The following is a 19,005-nucleotide window of genomic DNA, read 5'->3' as shown; positions in this document are numbered from 1 at the left end:
GGACTGGGACAAGGGGGCAGTTTTGTCCTTCAGGGCCTGTCCCTGTGGCTTGCATGAGAGAGAACAATGCCCAGAGGCCTTGCTGGATGGACTCAGGGTCTCTGGGGCACACAGATCTGTGGGTTGTAAGGGCCTCAGAGGGAACGCAGCGGACCAGAAATATAAACAACAGTAAATATTTACATAGGCTGTGTGAGCAGATGGGAGGCCAAGTTGGGGCAAAATCTGACTTGGGGCCTCCCAGCCTTGTGGGAGCCCATTGTGCTGAGCACGATTCCCCTCCTTATCTCGGCCTCGGCCAGAGTTGCCCTTCCTTCCTTCCTGGAGCCTGGTCTCCGGCTGATAGCTGCAACCCCAGGGGCCTCCCTGTCTGGCCAGCCCCGGACTGGACGCCTGCTGCTGAGGCCCTTCTTCCTGCCTCCCTTCCATGGGGCCCAGGGAAGGGAAGTCCTCTGCAGGCCTGTGCTGTCTGTCCAAGAGCCCCTATAGCTCTTAGGAGAGACTGTGACCACCCCAGAGGTCAGATCCACTTCCTGCTGACCTCTCTTCCTCTGATGGGGGCGAATGGTGGGCAGAGCTGGAGCTGGGCACCCCCCTCTGCCCTTAGTCCCAGGGCAACTCTAGGGAATAGCTGCTGGCAGGGGATGCCTGGGAGCTGGCAGCCCAGAGCAGGAACCCTGCCTGCCAGAGAGGAAGTTGCTGTGCCCTGGGCTAACAGGGAGGCGGACCACTCGTGCAAGACCAGGGTGATCCGTCCTTCTTCTAAGAAGTCTTTATTACACACTTGCTGTGTGGCAGGCTCAGGACCCAGAGGGCCATCTGAGGTGTAGGCTCTTTTGGGGGCACATGAACTGAAACAGTTAATTAATTGGCATGATTCTGGCTGTGGGTGTAATTTGTTGGAAATAGTTCCTTTGAATTCTAGCTCCAGTTGCTCATCCACAATCCCCAGAAATGGTAATGATCTATTGTGCTACAGAAGGGTCAAGTCAGCATGATCTGGAGTAGTTAGGGAGGGCTTCTTGGAGGAGGAAGGACATGAGACGGGCCTCGAAGGAGCCCTGGAATTTTAACAAGCAGGTGAAGAAGCTGACAGGGATGGAACAGGGGAGGCCTGGCTGGTTAAAGTCGAGGCTGTAACCTGGGAGCAGATTGTGGAGTAGGGAGAGTTACTCCAGCTGCCCAAGGTGGCCAACCTGAAGAATCTGCCATCCAGAAGCCATGAGAGTAGAGGCCTTTTGCAAGAGCCGGGAGAAGCTTCCACTGCCACCTCCAAGCAGCTTTCAACTCCAGCCAGTGGATTTCTGCAGCCAGCCGCCTTGAAGGAGTTGGCTTAAGGCACCATCTTCCCCTGGCAGGAGCAGATGGCCAGGCTGAGTCGTGGGGCATCTGGAAACTCTCCACCTGTGAGTCTGGACCCTGTCCCAGGGCCATACTCCTTCGCGTGCCCTGAGCTTGGCCTCTTCCTCTGAGCCCCACTGGCACTGATGGGAGGTCGGGAGGTAATTGAAGGCTTAAAGGCTCAAGCAGATTGCCCCATAACTTGTAGTCTCAGTCCAGATGGCCCTTCCACCTCCAAAGGTCTGGGTTTCTGGGCAGAAGGGCAGGGGCTCCTGTGGAGGCAGCCCACTTGCCCCTACTATACATCTGGGACAAGTCTGAGATCTCACTCCCAGTCTAGGGCGTACTTCCAGCTGCTGCACCCCCAGACATTGTAAGGCACACAGAGTTCCTGGATGCAGACGTCCAGCCCAGACTCAGCCCACTGGGCAGTGGGGCATCGGATCTGGTCCAAGGGCTATCTGTAGACTCAGGGCAGAGGCTGCAGCCTCCTCTCTTTGGCCTGAGTTGGCTGAGCTGCAGAGAGATGGATGCGAATAGATCAGAGGTGCAGCCATCTGGGGTCATCTCCCCTCCCTGCAGCTCAAGGACCCAGTCGCGTCTCCAAGGTGCTGGAATCTGCAGTCTGAAGGGATTCGGAATGTCTCCTCTAAGGTTGTCAGTGCTGGTTACCAGTTTGTTAGCAGTTGGTTGAGAAATGGTTCCTCCTTTGCCAAGAACATTTTCCAACCCTCCCTCAAGTCTCCAGCTCCCTGTCACCTCAGGATCGATGACGGCGGCCTCAGTTCAGATTAGCACGCACGACTGTAATATCTGTGCTGCCCACCCTGGGACCTGACCCGGTTTCAGATAAACCGCATGGATTGTGACTGAGAAAGCCAACCCAAAATGTGCTGGCACTAGTGTTTGCTCCTCTCCCTGTGGGGGAGTGACCGGCATGGGCCCTATTGTGTCTTCGTGTCCGATTTCCTTTAGTCAGGCTTTCTGGGCTGGGGCCCTGATGCATAGTCTTATGGGCCTGAGCGTGGTTTGAGAAGGCTGTGGAGATAGAACAGAGGTTCAGAAGAGCCAGTGGAGCCTGAGTATTAGCAGCTGGGCTCTGGCCTACCTGAGGGAATCAGGCACTTGATCTTTTCCCACCTTAATGGCGACTAACACTGATCAGGTGCAAGTGCTTTATACCATCCTCATAGTCACTCTGTGAAGTAGATAATCTTATTATCCCCCTTTTATAGATGAGGAAACTGAGTGAGGTACAAAGAGGCTGATAACTAACTTGGCCAAGGTGAGAAAAGGGTGGCACTTAGGGCAGTCCCTCAGCCATTAACATGGTGTGGTCCTCCTTACTCCATTCTCAGGGACCGTGTGAGGGACACCCCAGACTGTGTCTCTCACCCTCATAGGTGGACCTCCTCTAACTAGTCAAAGCATGAGTAGAGACTGCTCCCTTGGCACCGAGGACAAGGCTAAAGCCCCATGTTAGAAGCTTACTGTTTGTATTTAACTCTAGGGAAGACATGCCGCCAGGCTCAGTGCTTCCAAATCCCAGAGATAACAAGATGTGTCATAATTGTCTCATTTATACCAGAATTACTTTTTAACACAGAGCCTGGTTTTCTTCATGTTCAGAAACAAAATCAACCGTATATCTCTGGCCCCTCCACCACTTCAGGGCTAGGGGATTTCTTTCTTTTTTGCTTGAGGCCTCACTTCCTGCTTCCCAGAAAGGCAGGGCCCTCTGGGTAACTGCTCCTCTCCCACTCCCCCTGCCAACCCTCCTCCCACCGCCTTCCGCCTTCCCGGAAGGGGAGTCCTTGGCCCTCTTTGGGGCTTCTTCCAGCGTTTCACAACCCCTGCATTCCAGCCGTGAAATTTGTATCTGGCTTTTCCCAAGATGATCAGTTGAGAAAAGCCTCCTTCGGCTTGCTGGCGCCTCCCTTCCCATGGCCTGCCCGCGTGAGTTTGGGAAGCAACTCCTCTGTGCCACTGAGGGGAGCCCGGCTTAAGGGCTGTGCCTGCCGACATTTATAAGGACCTGGGTTGAGGGAGAAAACGTCACTGGCATCCTCTGTCTGAGGTTGCCTGGTTAGACGTGGACTGTTCTGTGGAGTCTGGCCTTTGCTTCCCAGCCTCCCCACAGTGACCCCGGGGATGTGCATGGTCTGGTCAGGTGCATTGCGTGGGGAGGTTTGCATTTGTGTAAACTTGCTCTGATGCTGGGAACCTGCATCAGTGTACCAGGACCTCCTCCTTCTGCCAGTGAGTCACTGATTGAGGTTGGGGGACTTTTAGGGAGCTCTCTGGGTCACATAACCCCCCCCCCAAAGAGGGGCAGGGCCCATGCATGTGTGTGCACATGTGTTGGGGGGGAAGGTTCCTGGCTGTGGGAGAGACACTTTGTAGTTACGGCACCTTTAAAAAGCAAACTAGGGCTTCCCTGGTGGCGCAGTGGTTGAGAGTCCGCCTGCCAATGCAGGGGACATGGGTTCGTGCCCCGGTCCGGGAGGATCCCACATGCCGCAGAGCGGCTGGGCCTGTGAGCCATGGCTGCTGAGCCTGCGCGTCCAGAGCCTCTGCTCTGCAGTGCGAGAGGCCACAATGGTGAGAGGCCCGCGTACCGCAAAAAAAAAAGCAAACTAACCGTCATCGCTGAGCTAAGTTTCTCAGTCTTCTGGAATTGCACCAGCAGCTTTTAAGGCTTTTTTTTTTTTGCTTGTTGCCTTAATTTTCTGGAAAATTAAGGTTTTGTAGCATGATTTCTCCTGTTGTGACATTTTCAGCTGCACCCTTCCCCTAACATGCACACAAAACACACATGTATTTCTCCCCACTTTTATGAGTGTCTCTGCTCCCATCTCTTTAGCCTTTTGGATGGGTAGCCATGCTGCCTCTGTTCCCATCTTGAATAGCTTGTGACCTGGCCAAAGAGTCATCCTTTAGAGAAAATTGTGTTTTGTTTTGCTCAGCCCATGAGACCCATGAAGATTAATTAGAAGAAGAAAATATCTCGTTTGCATCCAGTGAATTGGGTGAAGGAAGGTGAGTTTCCATCTGGGAAAACAGCTGGGCTATTGCCATCACTTCCTGCATGCAGGGCAGTCTTGGGTAACCCTGCTCAAAGGGCTCTATCATGTCAGTGCAGTGGCCTGCCTGGAGCCCGAGTGTGTCATGTTGGCGCCCCTCACCGCTCCCACGCTGGGGAAGTACGGTTGTTTTCACTGGAGAGAAAAACCCAAGAAGAAACAGCCCTGCTCTCAGGGCCCCAGCCAGGCCCCACAGCGCTGATGGGAGGAAGGGCCCAGGCCTCTGTGATCCACATTTGTCTTGCTAAGTGCCTGCCTTTATGTGCCTTTCTCGGAAATACACACTTTAAAGGGCAGAACAAGGGCTCCACAGCAGTCCTGCCTGGGTGAATTTCTGTTTGAACTCCATTCTCTGCTCTACTTCCCCAAAGAGGTAAAGCAGTGGCCATCGTTAACACCCCAGCCTCAGAGTTCATGGCCGGCACATTGAATTCTCAATCCAAACTGCATCTCTCTTCCTCAAGTTGCACAATCAGGAGTATTTTTATCGCCCATCCTTGATCCTCAGTGTCACCCAACACTTCAGTAGTGAGTCACTTCTCCAGGGAAGGGAAAAGGAAGGCTCAAAGGTGAGAGCTGGAGAGAGGAAATGACTCAGTGTCTCAGAAACCAGGAAGCCAAGGGCTCTGGCTAGAGCAGGCTCTTTCAGGAGAGCAGGGGTCCTAGTCTCCCACCTGAGTCAGACCACAAGGCTGCGGGTGGCGGTCCCTGGTGCCCAGAGGAGTTAATAGTTGATGAAGGAATCCACCAACCTTAACACAAGTTTTCCTCACTCTGTCTTCTTCACCCACACTCCGTCCCACTGTTCTATCATCACGTTCCATCCTTGGAATATTCACAGTGAAAATACTGCGTTTCATCGTTTGGTTTTTGGTGTTTACCAATAACCTTTTAAGGCCTTTTACTCCGTGTGTCATCCTCATCAGATAATTTTTCCAAATTCAGATGGTAGCAGTAACTGTGGAGGTGAGCTGGTGCCCTCACCCATACCCACACCCTGTCCCAGTCCTGCTCTGAAGGGAAACCTGCAAGTGGTTCTTTCTCTGGAAAGTTCAGAGCTTTCGTCAGCAATCTGAAAGCAAAAGGAATAATCTCCCAAGCTAGCGGCAGAAGCCAGAGGTTGAGCTGGGCTCAGCAGGCCAAACCCACTTCACTTCTGAATAGTTGCCAACCCGGGTGCCCTGGTTCCTGCTCCCGGGCGTCCCCAAGGAAAAGGCCCCAAGTCGTGTGGCCAGTGCAGACGTCATCACTGTCACAGGACTGGGATTGTGGCTAAAAGGAGTCTCGGTGGTTGGGCTCCTCTCCTTTCCACACCTGCTGCCATTGATAGAATGTGACCAATACCCTGGGGCTAAAATGGAAAAATTAAGACTCTTCAGTCTGTAGAGACCAGGGTGGAGAGGAAACATGGATATGGTTCTGTCAATCTGTGAAGTGTGGGTAGGGTGAACAGGGGCCTGTACTATAAACTGTGCAGCACTGGAAATCAGGAGTCTGTCCTGACACTGGAAAGAGAAGGCGTGTTAGGATATGTAAAAAGTTCCCTTAAACAGTGGAAAGTGTAAATATAGGATGTGTTACATAGACAGGTAGTAAAAAAGAAAGACATGGAAAGATTTAGATCAATTGATGAATTACTGAGGTGTGCCTCTGAGCCATCCACAAACCAGTCCTCAGTGCTCCCACTAGAGGAAGAATCCTGGGCTGGACAGCTTCTGTGACCAAGCAGGCAGGTTTTTTTGTTTGTTTGTTTTTGTTTTTTTGGCCGCGCGGCACGTAGGATCTTAGCTTCCCGACCAGTGATCGAACCCCTGCAGTAGAAGCACAGAGTCTTAACCACTGGACCACCAGGGAAGTCCCAAGCAAGCAGTTTTTATTAAGTATCGCCATGCGGCAGGCCCTGTGTTGTGGGCTATTTTTGTCCCCATTTTACAAACAAGAACACGGAGGCTTAGATAGATTGTATAACTTATTTTGGGTCAATGAGCCAAGATTAATAAAGTTCAGAGCCAAAATTTGAACCTTGGGTTGTTTGAATCCAGATCCAGACCTCTTCACCACTGGGTACTGCCTGTAAAAGAAGATAAAAGTGGAGGAGTTGCCTGCCAATTCACAGGAAAAAATAACGAAAGAAGGCCTTGGAAGTCTCTATACCAGTGCACAGAGTAAAGCTGGTGTTTTAATTTGCCTGAAAACCCCTGAGGGTGGCAGGTCAGAGAGAAGCATACTAAAAAAGTGAAATCTGCTAGAGGATATGCTCCATCGAAATGAGTGAGGAAGACATACGGGGAGCAGGAAATAGGATCCAACATGAGAAAGAGGCGAGAGGAATCACCAGTGTGAAGGTAAGGGGTGATCCCATGACGACAGTTGTGCTGCAAAAACGGAAGGTAGACAGTTCAGACTAGAGTCGTTTGGAAGGATCCTCTGGAGAAATGTCTTTTTTTTTTTTTAATGATATTTAATTTATTTATTTAATTTGTTTTTTTTTTTTGGCTCTTTTGGGTCTTCATTGCTGCAAACGGGCTTTCTCTAGTTGTGGCGAGCAGGGGCTACTCTTTTTTTAAAAAAATAAGTTTTATTTATTTATTTATTTATAGCTGTGTTGGGTCTTTGTTGCTGCATGTGGGCTTTCTCTAGTTGCGGCGAGCGGGGACTACTCTTTGTTGTGGTGCGCAGGCTTCTCGTTGTGGTGGCTTCTCTTGTTGTGGAGCATCAGCTCTAGGCCCGCGGGCTTCAGTATTTGTGGCACGTGGGCTCAGTAGTTGTGGCTCATGAGCTCTAGAGCGCAGGCTCAGTAGTTGTGGCGCCCGGGCTTAGTTGCTCCGCGGCACGTAAGACCTTCCTGGACCAGGGCTCGAACCCATCTCCTCTGCATTGGCAGGCAGATTCTTAACCACTGCACCACCAAGGAAGCCCCTGGAGAAGTGTCTTTAAAAAGATAAAATTGAGGGACTTCCCTGGTGGCGCAGTGGTTGAGAATCCGCCTGCCAATGCAGGGGACACGGGTTCGAGCCCTGGTCTGGGAAGATCTCACATGCTGCGGAGCAACTAAGCCCGTGCACCACAACTACTGAGCCTGTGCTCTACAGCCCACGAGCCACTACTACTGAGCCCATGTGCTGCAACTACTGAAGCCCACGCACCTAGAGCCTTTGCTCCACAACAAGAGAAGCCACCACAATGAGAAGCCCGCGCACCACAACAAAGAGTAGCCCCTGCTTGCCGCAACTAGACAAAGCCCGCGCGCAACAACGGAGACCCAACGCAGACATAAATTAATTAATTAATTTTTTAAAAAGAAGATAAAATTGATAAATATTTGCTCTATTTGAAAGTCTTGGGAGAATCTATAGGCCATTGGTCATTAGTTTAGGATTGAATTAGCAATAAACACATAGAAAACCAATACAGTTATTAAATACAAGGAAAATAGAAAATCACACTAGGGATTTCCCTGGTGGTCCAGTGGTTAAGAATCCGCCTTCCAATGCAGGGGATGCAGGTTTGATCCTTGGTTGGGGAACTAGGATCCCACATGCCACAGGGGAACTAAGCCCACACACCACAACTACTGAGCCCGCGTGCTCTGGAGCCCACACACCCCAACTAGAGAGAAACCTGCACGCCACAATGAAAGATCACGCGTGCTGCAACTAAGACCCGATGCAGCCAAAAATAAAATAAATAAATAAATAAATAATTTTAAAAATCACACTAGAAAGGAAAAGTAATCATATTATACTACATGACTCAGTCGTAAATAGCATTAGTATAATAACGTAAACACTTAATACTTAGCCAAGCAAACTTACAATATAGTTATCTTGGGAAGATGGGAGGGTGGGATGGAAGGGAGCTAGAAGCTCATCTTCTGTAGCAGCAAGTCAATAGATAAAGCCTGAAAAGGGAATACCAGGAAGTAGAAAGAAAGTATATTAGAGGTATTGAGGAAAATACCAAAAGAATCAGCTAACAGAGATGACGGTGGTTGTCTCCAAGGAGTGGGGAATGGGAAGACTGCTGACTATTGTAATGAACCTTATAGAACTATTTGGCTCTTTCAACTTTAAAAAAAGAATAGTAAAAAAAAAAAAGTCAAAGAAGTGATATTGTAGGAGCTGTTACAGCTTGCCCTGCACAGTAAAAAGAAAGAATGACACAAAATTCCAGGTAAAAATCAGAAAATTGGCACCAAGGTAAGCCCTGGTCACTCAGAAGAACTTCAGCTTCCCCGGCATCGGGCTGAGAGCTGAAGGTGAGCATCGTATAAGTGTCTGACAGGCCTCCTGAGATCATCTGTCTTGGGGTGAAGAAAATGACGAGGCGCCTCGGCTGTGCACCTGACTCTGACCGGCAAGGAAGCTGATGGAGTGGGAGTGACAGGGCCTTGGGAAAGAGCGCTTGGGCAGAGCAGGGTTCAGGAGGGAAAACCCTGGGCCTTGTCAGAGCACTGCCTGACCAGTGGTCCCCAGAGGGAGGGTCCCCACAGCCTTTTAGGGAGGTCGGTTGGGGATTAAGTGAAAAGGGGTTCCTGTGGCTAAGGTTGGAAGACACTGGCTTACACAAAATGAAACTGGTTCCTTTGCCCTCTGTAGTCCTCCTCAGAGTCTTCGAAATGCCAACATTTTACGAATCTTTAATCTGAGATGCAGTGTATTGCATCCAGCCTTTGCCACATCTGCTCTTCTAGAAGCTTCTCTTAAATTAAAATTCCATCAAATACCCTTTGGGAAGCCCTGCCATGGCTTCTAGGAAGCAATTCTTTTTAAGAGTTCAGGGGGAAAAAAAAATAGATGTGTCTTCATGGACTTTGAAACCCCAGAAGAAAAGACCACTCAGAGGGATGGGAGGCTCTTAAGGAAAAATATTGTGGTTACACTTTAGCTGGCGTCAGGAAGACCTGGGGTGTTTGTCTCAGCCCTTTATTTGCCCATTGTGTGATCTTGGACTAGTTATTTAAGTATCTGAGTTTCGGTTTCTTCATCTGTAAAATGGGAAAAATAATACCTATTTATAGGGTTGTTATAGAAATGAAAGGAATAAAGTATATAAAGGGTTTAGCATAGGACCTGGCATCATAGTGTGCACTCAGTTAAAGGTACCCCTTAATACTATTATTGCAGAAAGTCCCCTGAAAACTAAAAAGAGGTGTAATACCTCTGGGGACCAGTAGAGATATGTAGAGAATTCTTTACATAACTCAGAATATTTTTGAAGAATTTGAACAAAAGCTGGAGAGAGAAGTATGTTATACCAACAGACACTTTAAGGAACAGGATCAAGAAAAGCTGAAACTCAAGAAGAATTAAGTCTTGCAAAAAAGGGCTATGATCAGCAAAAAGGACTTTGTTTTTCATAGTTCTGTTTGGGACAAGAAGAAGAAAACCTAGGCCCCATTGTTTGGACAGAGTAATGTTAATCAGAGGCAGAGAGGCAACAAAAATTTCCTCTACTTATATTGTGCTTCCATCTCAAAAAGAATGGTTATTAGACTAGGAAGAGTCATACAGGCATCGATAAGAGGATTGAAGCCATGATTTCAGATCTCCTGGTCCACATGTATTGCACCCCAGAATACCAGTCAAATTGGCAGATGAGATTCAGGAAGCTGTTGTCAGTAATCTCTGAGGGAATGGGAGAGAGGTGTTGACAGACTGAAAGCACTCAAAAATTTCAAGATGCAAAAAGCATCTTGCACTCTCTAGACTAGTGAGCTTGGTGTCAACTCACAGGGAAAACTCTGGGCTAGATTATTCAGCGAGTAGGCTGTGAACACTCTCTAAGGAAAAACAGTGAGGCCTGAGAGACAGCATGCATTCACAAAGAGTCAGACCTGCCGGACCATCCTCACTGCCTTTTTAGAAACACTTAACCTATTTCTATTTGGTAGATAAAGGAAGTGCTGTAGACCTTGTATAGGTGGGGGGTTAGCAAGATGTTTTGAGAGTGTCTTCTGACATCACTGCTGGCAAGACAGAGAAATGTCTATACAGAGCATCCAGGAGGGTGAGGGGCTTAGTGATGGAATGGTTGGGTGGATTATAATCAGTTGGATGAGCACACCCAAAGAGTGATGATGTCAGTCTGTCAGCTTGTCTGCCTGGCCCTGTCCTATTCACTATTTAATCAAAGCCTGGGATGAGAACATCGATGGCAAGTTTATCAGTTTTGTCAGTGATGTGAAGTCAGGGGGAGTGCCAATATGATGGGTGCCAGAGTCAGGTTTCAGAAGTATCCAGACTGCTTGACACCCTAGCCAGATAATGCAGATTTCTGTTCTAAGCTCCAAATCCTCTAGAGTACATACAAGCTAGGGCGGAAGAGGTCTGAGCTCAGTCCATGCGAGAAAGCCTGAGGGAGATCTTGTTGACAGAGGGAGTGTGGTATAAGTTGGTAGTATGCTGAGGTTACAAAGAATAGACAATTTGATGACAGTTTTAATAGAAGTAAAGTATCCCAAACGAGAAAGCTCACAGTCCTTCTGTGATCTGCTGGTTAAACCACATACTGTATTTATTTCCACACGTGACACTTCACTTCTGGACATGACACTCGGGCTTTGACAAGCTAGAGCGAATCCAAGGGAGAGTGACTTGGATGAATGGAAGATTTCAGGACCTTATCTTAAGAATATAGTTGAAAGTTGGGGCTGCAAATACTGGAAAAGAGAAACTCCTCTTGGTCTGTGAGAGCCTCGGGGATTTACAAGGCTGTCATGGAGGATGGATTAAACTAATTCTCTGGCAACTTGAGGACCAGTAGATGAGAATTGCAGGAAGGCTGATTGTGCTGATTGTGTAGGAAGGCGGTCCTGCCAGCGTGTCTCTCAGCAGAACAAAGGCCTCAAGGGGTTTTGCTGGCCTGTAGTTGGGCCTTCCCAGAACACCACCGGTTGCCTGGGGCCCACAGTGGCTGCTTCCCCATCTCAGAAGTCCCCTCTTCCAAGCCCAGGGCAAGGACCTTTGCTCAGAATGGGGGACTGGCTTGGCCAGAGGCAGTTGGATTCTGGGCCCAGGGGAAAGGCAAATAAGTCTCTATTAAGCTATCAACATTCCTGCATGAGGAGCAGGTAGAGTTCTAGAGGCAGCCAGCTAACGTTTTGAGCACCTACTATATCCCAGGCGCTGTTTGATGCTTCACCTGGGTCATCTCATTTCATCCTTATAAGGAAAGGGTATTGTTATTCTTCCTGTGGAGAGGACAGTGAAGCTTAGAGAGAGGCTAAGTTATCTGCCCAAGGTCATATGGGACTCAGACCCCAAACCTATGTTGTTAGCCATTCTGCCTCCCGGAGCATCCTTCATCCCCTGGCCCCATCTTCCTAGCAGCCCCCAGCGGTTATGGGCCTCCATGCCTCCCTAGGAGCCATTCTCCCTTCCAGCCCTCTGCCTTCCCCTCTGCTAGGAACTCAGGGAGAAAACAGCCCAGCTGAAAAATTAGGCCACGCTGGCGAGCACACTACTTATTTTTTTATGACTAAGATTAAGCTGACAACCATGCAAAACATTGCAAACCTGTGTCGGCTGCAGATTTAATACCTCACCCAGCCCACACAAATAATTCATGCTTCTGCATCGATGTCCAGAAAAAACAAATCAGCAAAAAGCTGGGCTCCTGCGTGTGTGTATGTGGAGCAGCCGCGTTTCCATTGAAGCAGCATGCCGGAAATACCCAAGCTCCAGGACGGCACATCTAGCATTTTGCAATTTTTTTTTTCTTTTAAAAGATTAAAGTACGTTTTCAAATGATTGAAGGTTGGTGGGAGGTGTAAATGTGGGCACTTGTCACATTAATTCTTCAGATGATTAAGTTCTTTTCCATTTCTTTAAAGCTGTTTGCACTTGGGTTTGATGTCCTCGTTCCGGGTGAGTGTGTTGTAGCAGTTACCAAGGTGACTTTAGCTGACTTTCAACAATTTATTTTTCCCTCCAGCTTGAGACATCTCTAGCCCTGTGTGCTGTTGATTCTGCTCTCCCAACCCCCCTGCTCCCACCCCCAGTTGCTATTCATCAGCACTTTTGCCTGTGTCAGAGAGGCCCACCGGCTCGGAGGCCCCACCTGGCAGCCAGGCCTTTTGGGAGCATGGTGGTGTGTCTCAGAGGTAGCACAGGGAAGTGATGGTGAGAGTCACACCCTGGCTTTTCCTCTTAAACTCACTCTGTGACTGTAGGCTTATCACCTCACTTCTCTGAGCCACGGGTTTCCTGACCTGTACAAGAAGCGTTAACTATAGAGGAATCTACCTGGTGTAGAGTCCTTGCTGTGAGGACTCAGTGAGTGAATCTATGGACTCCTTACTCTGGAGGAGAGTAAGGGCTCACCAAAGAGGGCTGCTGTCTTTCTTGAGTCCTGCTCTTGTCCAAGCCCCGAGGGTGGTGTTTGGTGTTGCCCTCCTCAGAAGGGAGGCGTAGCAGCCGGGGTGTAAGGGGAGGAGAGCTGGTCAGAGGTCCTCGGCTCCCACGATGGCCTGCCACAGCCCAGCTCTGTGGCCTTGGGCACATTACCGGCTCTCTTTTGTAAAGGAAAGAGGTAGATTAAACAACCTCAGAGTTTCCTTCCAGCCCTGAAATTCTGTGACCCTCTTGGCCAGCATGTTTGTCTCCTTCACAGGTCTTGTGAAAGGGTTTGTCAAAGGAGACACTAGGGCAAAGGGCAGTTTCAGAATTGGCTTTGGAAACCAGAGGAAGGGACCACTTTGTGAAAGATCAGTCACATGTCACATCTGAGGGTGGATCCACCCAGCTGGTGGGAATGGTCCCCGTTACCTCGGGAGCTTTATAAACCGCTGCCTCAGTAGGGCCCTGTGCTCTCTGATGTCACCCTCCATCCTGCCTGCTGACCTCGCATCCTCCTCCCTCTGGGGAGGTGCTCTGAGTGTTGGGGTGCCTCATTGGGCCACAGGCCCCGGTGCTCAGCCCCCCAGTGTGTAAGTAGGTTGGGCCCCCACTGGCTGTGCGACTGTCAAGCCCAGATCAAGCCCGGACATCCTGGGTGGCTATTGCCGCTTCAGCGATAAATAACTAAAGCTTCTCACCCAGTATTTTATTCACTTGGGGAATTGTTCTGAGATTCACAGTCCAAACCAGGATCTGGCCTTTTGAATGAGATCAGTGGGTAACCCTCACTTCTGGCTGAGGCGGATTTGAGAGGTTGTCAGTGGGGCCAGCTGAATTTGAAAGAGCAAATCTTAGATTGCCAAGGGACCCCGTGGCCCAGCTGTGGAGTAAGCTGTGGGTGGGAAGCAGGACAGGATGGAGCGTGAGGCAGAAGTGACAGTTCGCCATGGCTGGGGCCACAGTCAGGAGGAATCTGGTCCAGGGTTCCTGGGGCCTCGTAGCCCAGCAGGGTGGTGGCCCGGTCCTGCTGCCCAGCCAGGCTCACTGATCTGACTGATGAGAGCCTGGTTTCCACCCCTCGATGAGGACTGTGTCATTTCCTGTTGGATGAAGGACGTGTATGTCACGGCAGCTGCTGGCTGTTAGCAGGAGTGTGCATGCTCTGAGCCTGCTCTGATGTCAGCCTTTTCAGGGTCAGCAGGAAGGAAGCTCTCGGAGCCATGTCTTCTGGTACTCTAGCACCCCAGCCTTAGAGAACTTGGGGTCTGAGGCTCTAGGGCAGGGGAAGAAGGGCTCCCAGAAGCCCCTGCTGCTATCTTAGGGAAGAACAAGCCACTGTGACATAAGCTTTTATACAGAGTGTTGGCCAAAGATGAGGCTTCAGAGCCAGACCAACCTGCGACCAAATCCCAGCTCCACAGTCCCCACTTTGCGACCTGGACAAGTTAGGTCACCTCCCTGATCCCCAGCTCCTTATCTGTAAAAGGGCCATAATAATAGTGCCCACCTCACGGGGGCGCTGTGAGGAGTAATCAGCGAGAGGTGCCTCACACAGGGCTGGCACTTGGCGAGCGTGTAGTGAGTAAATGCTGGCTGTTGTTATCTTCATCATCAATCACCATCCTTGTCGTTCCTCAGGAGCCTGGCCTGAGAGCCTTCTGTCCTGCGGTTTTCACCTTGTGCTGACCCTGTTCCTGTGCTTGCTTTGCAGGAGCCGCAAAGACAGCCTGGAAAGTGACAGCTCCACGGCCATTATTCCCCATGAGCTGATCCGCACACGGCAGCTCGAGAGCGTACATCTGAAATTCAACCAGGAGTCAGGAGCCCTCATTCCTCTCTGCCTAAGGTAAGCCCCACAGCATACAACCTGGCCTCAAGGAGCCACCAGGCCTGTGCTTGCCCCCTACACCGAGGCAGAGTCTGGGGCCCAGGTGGGGAGGAGAGCTAGTCAGCCCGCTCCGTCTTGGGCCTTTGGGGGAGCCTGTGGACCCTGAGCCCTCCAGTAGTGCTCACCGCACTGGAGAGCACTCCTTTGTCCAGAGAAGTGTCCCCCAGCTCCCTTACGAAGGTTCAGTGACCTAGGGAGTCTCAGATGCCCTGCCATCCCACCAGCCCAGAGTCAGGGGTGGCAGGGTCCCCAGTAGCACTGGGGTAGTAGGGCAGGGGAATCTGATGGGTGGGACTCTATTTTCTCCTCCTTGCTGCTTTTCCATGCAGAAACACTCAGTTCTCCAAACCCCATGGCCCGCACAGCAGACTCCTTGAGGGACCCAGAAGCCCAGCTGTGTCCCTCCTGCTGCTGTCCACAGTGCCAGAAACCCACCCCTGTGGCCAGAATTCAGCTCTCTGCATGGGGATGCTGCACAGGGCTGAACCTGTTGCAGCTGTGGCTTCCTCCACAGCCCTCAGGGGTTCTACCCTCACTTTTATAGCAGGAGAAGCAGCAAGGATAACTCTAAACTCAGACAGCAGTGACAAGGAAGAAAGGGGTTGCACTGGTTTGGACCATCCCCACTGTCCCTGGAGCCTGAGGAAGGACCTTGTGTGGTGACCAGCCTTGCCCAGTAGGGCAACGAGAGCAAGTGGCCAGAGCGATCAGGGTCTGGCCAGGCCCCCGCACCCCCCCCCCCCCCCCGCCCCAGGACCCCAACGATTTCCTCTCCAGCTCCCTCTCTGGCCCAGGCTCAGGGCCTTTAGGCTGGTGAAGGGTTAATCTGAGGCAACGTGAGAAAGCCAGGAGCAGGTTTTGCTTCCTTTGCTGACTGGCATCTCTGCCCCACTGGTTGCCCCTGCCTGCCCTTCCCCCAGGTGTATTTCCAGACTTGGGATTAACAGTAACTTCTTGTGGCTCCCTCAGAGTGACCCCACTTGGCTTCAGCTTTCTTTTTAAAGATGTGGCCTTGGTAGCCATTTAAATCTCATGGGGAGCCAGGAGGAGGTGGAAGACTGTGCCCCGGACACAGGATTGTGCTGTGAGGGCACTAGGCCGGCATCCCAGGGTGTGGGAAATTCGTTTAGGTGCTTCTTCACCCCTACCCTCCAAACAAAGGTGGGGCACGATCCGCCTTTTAGCCTTGGGCCTGACCTTGGGCACATTACTAACCGGCCTCTCTGGCCTCAGTCTCCTCACCAGGACACGAAGGAGGTGGACTCCCATCCCCTTTCAGGCCCTTTGAATGCTGCTCTAGTATCTGCTAGCCTTGAGCACTTTGGAAGGATAACAGTAGAGAACTCGTAAGAGGCTTCTCTTGGGAGGTGTTGAGATGAACGTGTTTAGTTCCAGGCCCCTGTTAGTGGGCAGATGGTCGGTCAGGAGGGCATTTGCCAGACAGCCCATCCCGGGGAGTGTAGCCTCCACAGTCCCTGAGCCTTGGCCAGGCCTGCTCTCACTGTCTCATGTTCCCACCCCCAGGGGCAGGCTCCTGCACGGACGGCACTTTACATATAAAAGTATCACAGGTGACATGGCCATCACCTTTGTCTCCACGGGAGTAGAAGGCGCCTTTGCCACCGAAGAGCACCCTTACGCAGCTCATGGACCCTGGCTACAAGTGAGAAGGCTCCTTTTCTTCTCCCTCCCTCCCTTCCGTGCCCGCCCCCTCTCGGTCCCCCCTTGGCAGCTCTTGGCGGCTCCTCTTCCTGAGGGGCTGGTTGTGAGATGCCATGTGGAGTGTGGATGCTACTGCCTAGCCCACCAGCTCCAGAAGCACTTCCTGGCCTCTCCCCCAGACCCTGAGGCAGGAGCGATAACTCTCCAGGCCCTGGCCGTTGATAATTCTGTTGGCCATGGAAATTCAGGTTTGAGGGATGTGAGACTTTCTGCACACTGGGTAAACCAAGGAACAGGAAGCGGGAGGGTGAAGCAGGATGGGAGGAAGTGTGGAAGCCACTCTCGTGCTCTATGGAAAGCCCACCAGAATTCCTAGAAAGTGGGCATCTGGACCTGGATGCCTCAGCTGGGCTGAGATGGGCAGGCGTTGGCACACAGAGCCTCCCCCGTCTAATGGTTCTCCTTTTCCTCCTGATGGACACCCAGCTTCTCTGTGCAGAAACCTGCTGGCTTTTCCGGAATACTTTGTCCCTCCTTTGCTGTTCTGGCTGGAGCACAGCTTCAAGCCATTGCCAAGCGGGGTGCTGGGGCCTGAGCCATAGGCCTCCTTCCAGCCCGGCCCCGTCCAGGTCTCTAATGGGTACTCGGCCCAACCCTGATTCCCACTCCCGAATGTATTAGAGGAACGACATCCTTTTCTGTTTGTTTGTTGGGGGCACGGGAGGAGGAACCCTACCTTACCTCTCTCAGAAAGGGCATCTGACCCTGATCTAACAGGTGACTCTGCCTTGTTTGTGGTGTATGGTGGAGGGTGCGGGTGGGCGGAGGGATTACTGTAAAGGGCAAGAGAATTTTGCCAGTTCTGTGGGTTTAGCCTGGTCTGTGGGGGTCTGTGAAGTGTGTATAGCATTAATGTAGGCACATTTTTAGTCTTTGAGTGTCTGTGTCTCTTCCTCAGGCCAGCTCCTCCCTGCCCCTCCCCACCAAAATACTAACCCTTAATTAAAACAAACGGCAAACAAAGGACACCAACCACGCTCCCCAGACTAAGCTGAGGTAGAAATGGAAGCCGGTGCTTTAGGGATATTGTGTTCCATAAATTATCTTGCCTTTTTCCACTGTTGTTATTACATTGTTTCATAACAAAATTACTTTGAACCAGAAAGTTATAAATACATTTTAAAAGTCCCACTTGGTAACATTAGATTTCTGTCCATGTGGTGTTGGTAGTTGCTGTAGCAAAAGCGCTGAAGTATAACATTTGAAATTAGCCCAGCACAAGTGGAAAGGGCCTCCCCCCAGCCCCAGCGTGTCCCAGGGCACCGGGCTGCCTCTGTGGAGAGCAGGGAGGGGGTAGACCTTCTGCCTGGGCAGAGCTGGGAAGGACTGGGGAACGAGGGACCGTGTAGGAGACCCCCAGCCCCTGAGAGGTCACAGGTCCTCCTTCCTAGCAGGTGACAGTGTGTTGACAGGTCTCAGCAGAAGTGTCCTCAGATAGCACTTTTGTGTATTGAAGGTTAAGCACATTTTCTTGGGGAAGTAGGAACTAGAGTCTCCCCAAACTCAAGAAGAAATTTCACCCAGTTGCCTTTCACATGCTGAACTCTGAACCTGTCCTTGGAGCCCCGCCATCCCCCTTGGAACATCTTCCTGCCCCCAGCGGAGATGGGGGGGGAGTCAGCGTCTCCAGTTCTCAGCAGCCTGGGGACCTGGGCCTCCAGAGGACTCGGCAGATGTCACGTTGCCCCCCAGTCCCCACAAAGGTCTGGGCCCAACCCTGATTCCCAAGCCCCTGATCCTCCGGCTACTGGTGTTCCCTTCCAGCCCTGCTCCCCCTCGCCTCCCTGGCAGCCCCTCAGTGAGCTTGAGCACTCGCCCTGCTGACTCCCAGCACATGGTCCCCTCCCAGGCGCCGTTGCCCCGGGAACGGGAGCTGTGGGAACCAGCCGCTGGCCTGCATGTTTCAATAAAGTTGCTGTGCTGGGAGCTGCTTAATCAAAGGCCTGTGTTATGGGCTCATTAGTGTGGTCCACCACAGGGGCCAGCTCACAGGGGAGCTCCCGGGAAGGCTGGCTGGGGCCCGCTCCCCAGACACGCACCCTAACTCACCAAGGGGTTTCTCAAGGCCCTTTCCAGGGAGCCCTGGGAAACCCACTGCCCCTGCCCCTGCCCCCAGGCCAGCCTGTCCTCAGCTGTGAAGCCAACACCCACACCAGCCCTCCTCCCCGCCCCGCCCCCAAAGCAGTCAGCACTTTCTGCATCTGACTGGCAGCCCGCCTTCCTCTTTAGGGTCTTGCCACTGTGGTCACAGGCAGCTCCCTAGCCTGTGGGAACCTGGGCTTGTAATTACTTGTGGGCCTCTGAGTCTCCCTGTGGGGCTGCCTGTCTCCCCGGGAGTCTGAGCACCTCCTGGAGGCCTGGGGTCAGGCTCATAGTCACCAGTGAGGGCCCACTCCACTGGGCCAAGAGGGACCCCAGGCTCCTCTGGAGGGAGACCCCAACAGAGAGGCCTGCCCTCACCTCCTACAGGAATCTCTCACTCATGCTTCCGGGATCCAGGGTGTCTCCCTGACCCCTGTGTACCCAGGCCTGCTGGGGGCAGAGCATCAGGAAGGAACTGGATGCAGCAGCCCCAGGACTGAAGAGACCCAGACTTCTGTTCTCTTGGCTGCTGCTTGAACACTCCCTGTTG

At 51.6% G+C, this 19,005-nt stretch overlaps 1 protein-coding gene across 2 annotated transcripts in view; it reads left to right on the top strand.

Annotated features, from left to right (window-relative positions):
- SUFU (SUFU negative regulator of hedgehog signaling) overlaps window positions 1-19,005 on the top strand; it is a 110,896-nt gene that overhangs the window by 79,797 nt on the left and 12,094 nt on the right. For both annotated transcript variants that reach the window (XM_030865476.3, XM_030865475.3), the window contains exons 9-10: window positions 14,475-14,609; window positions 16,176-16,314. In XM_030865476.3, coding sequence (XP_030721336.1) covers window positions 14,475-14,609; window positions 16,176-16,314 — 274 coding nt within the window. The remainder of the gene's footprint in view (window positions 1-14,474; window positions 14,610-16,175; window positions 16,315-19,005) is intronic.

The sequence above is a fragment of the Globicephala melas genome, chromosome 16 (assembly GCF_963455315.2).
Source record: "Globicephala melas chromosome 16, mGloMel1.2, whole genome shotgun sequence".
Taxonomy (NCBI): domain Eukaryota; kingdom Metazoa; phylum Chordata; class Mammalia; order Artiodactyla; family Delphinidae; genus Globicephala; species Globicephala melas.
Note: the sequence above shows the minus strand (reverse complement) of the source record. Positions and strands in the feature narration are given on the sequence as shown.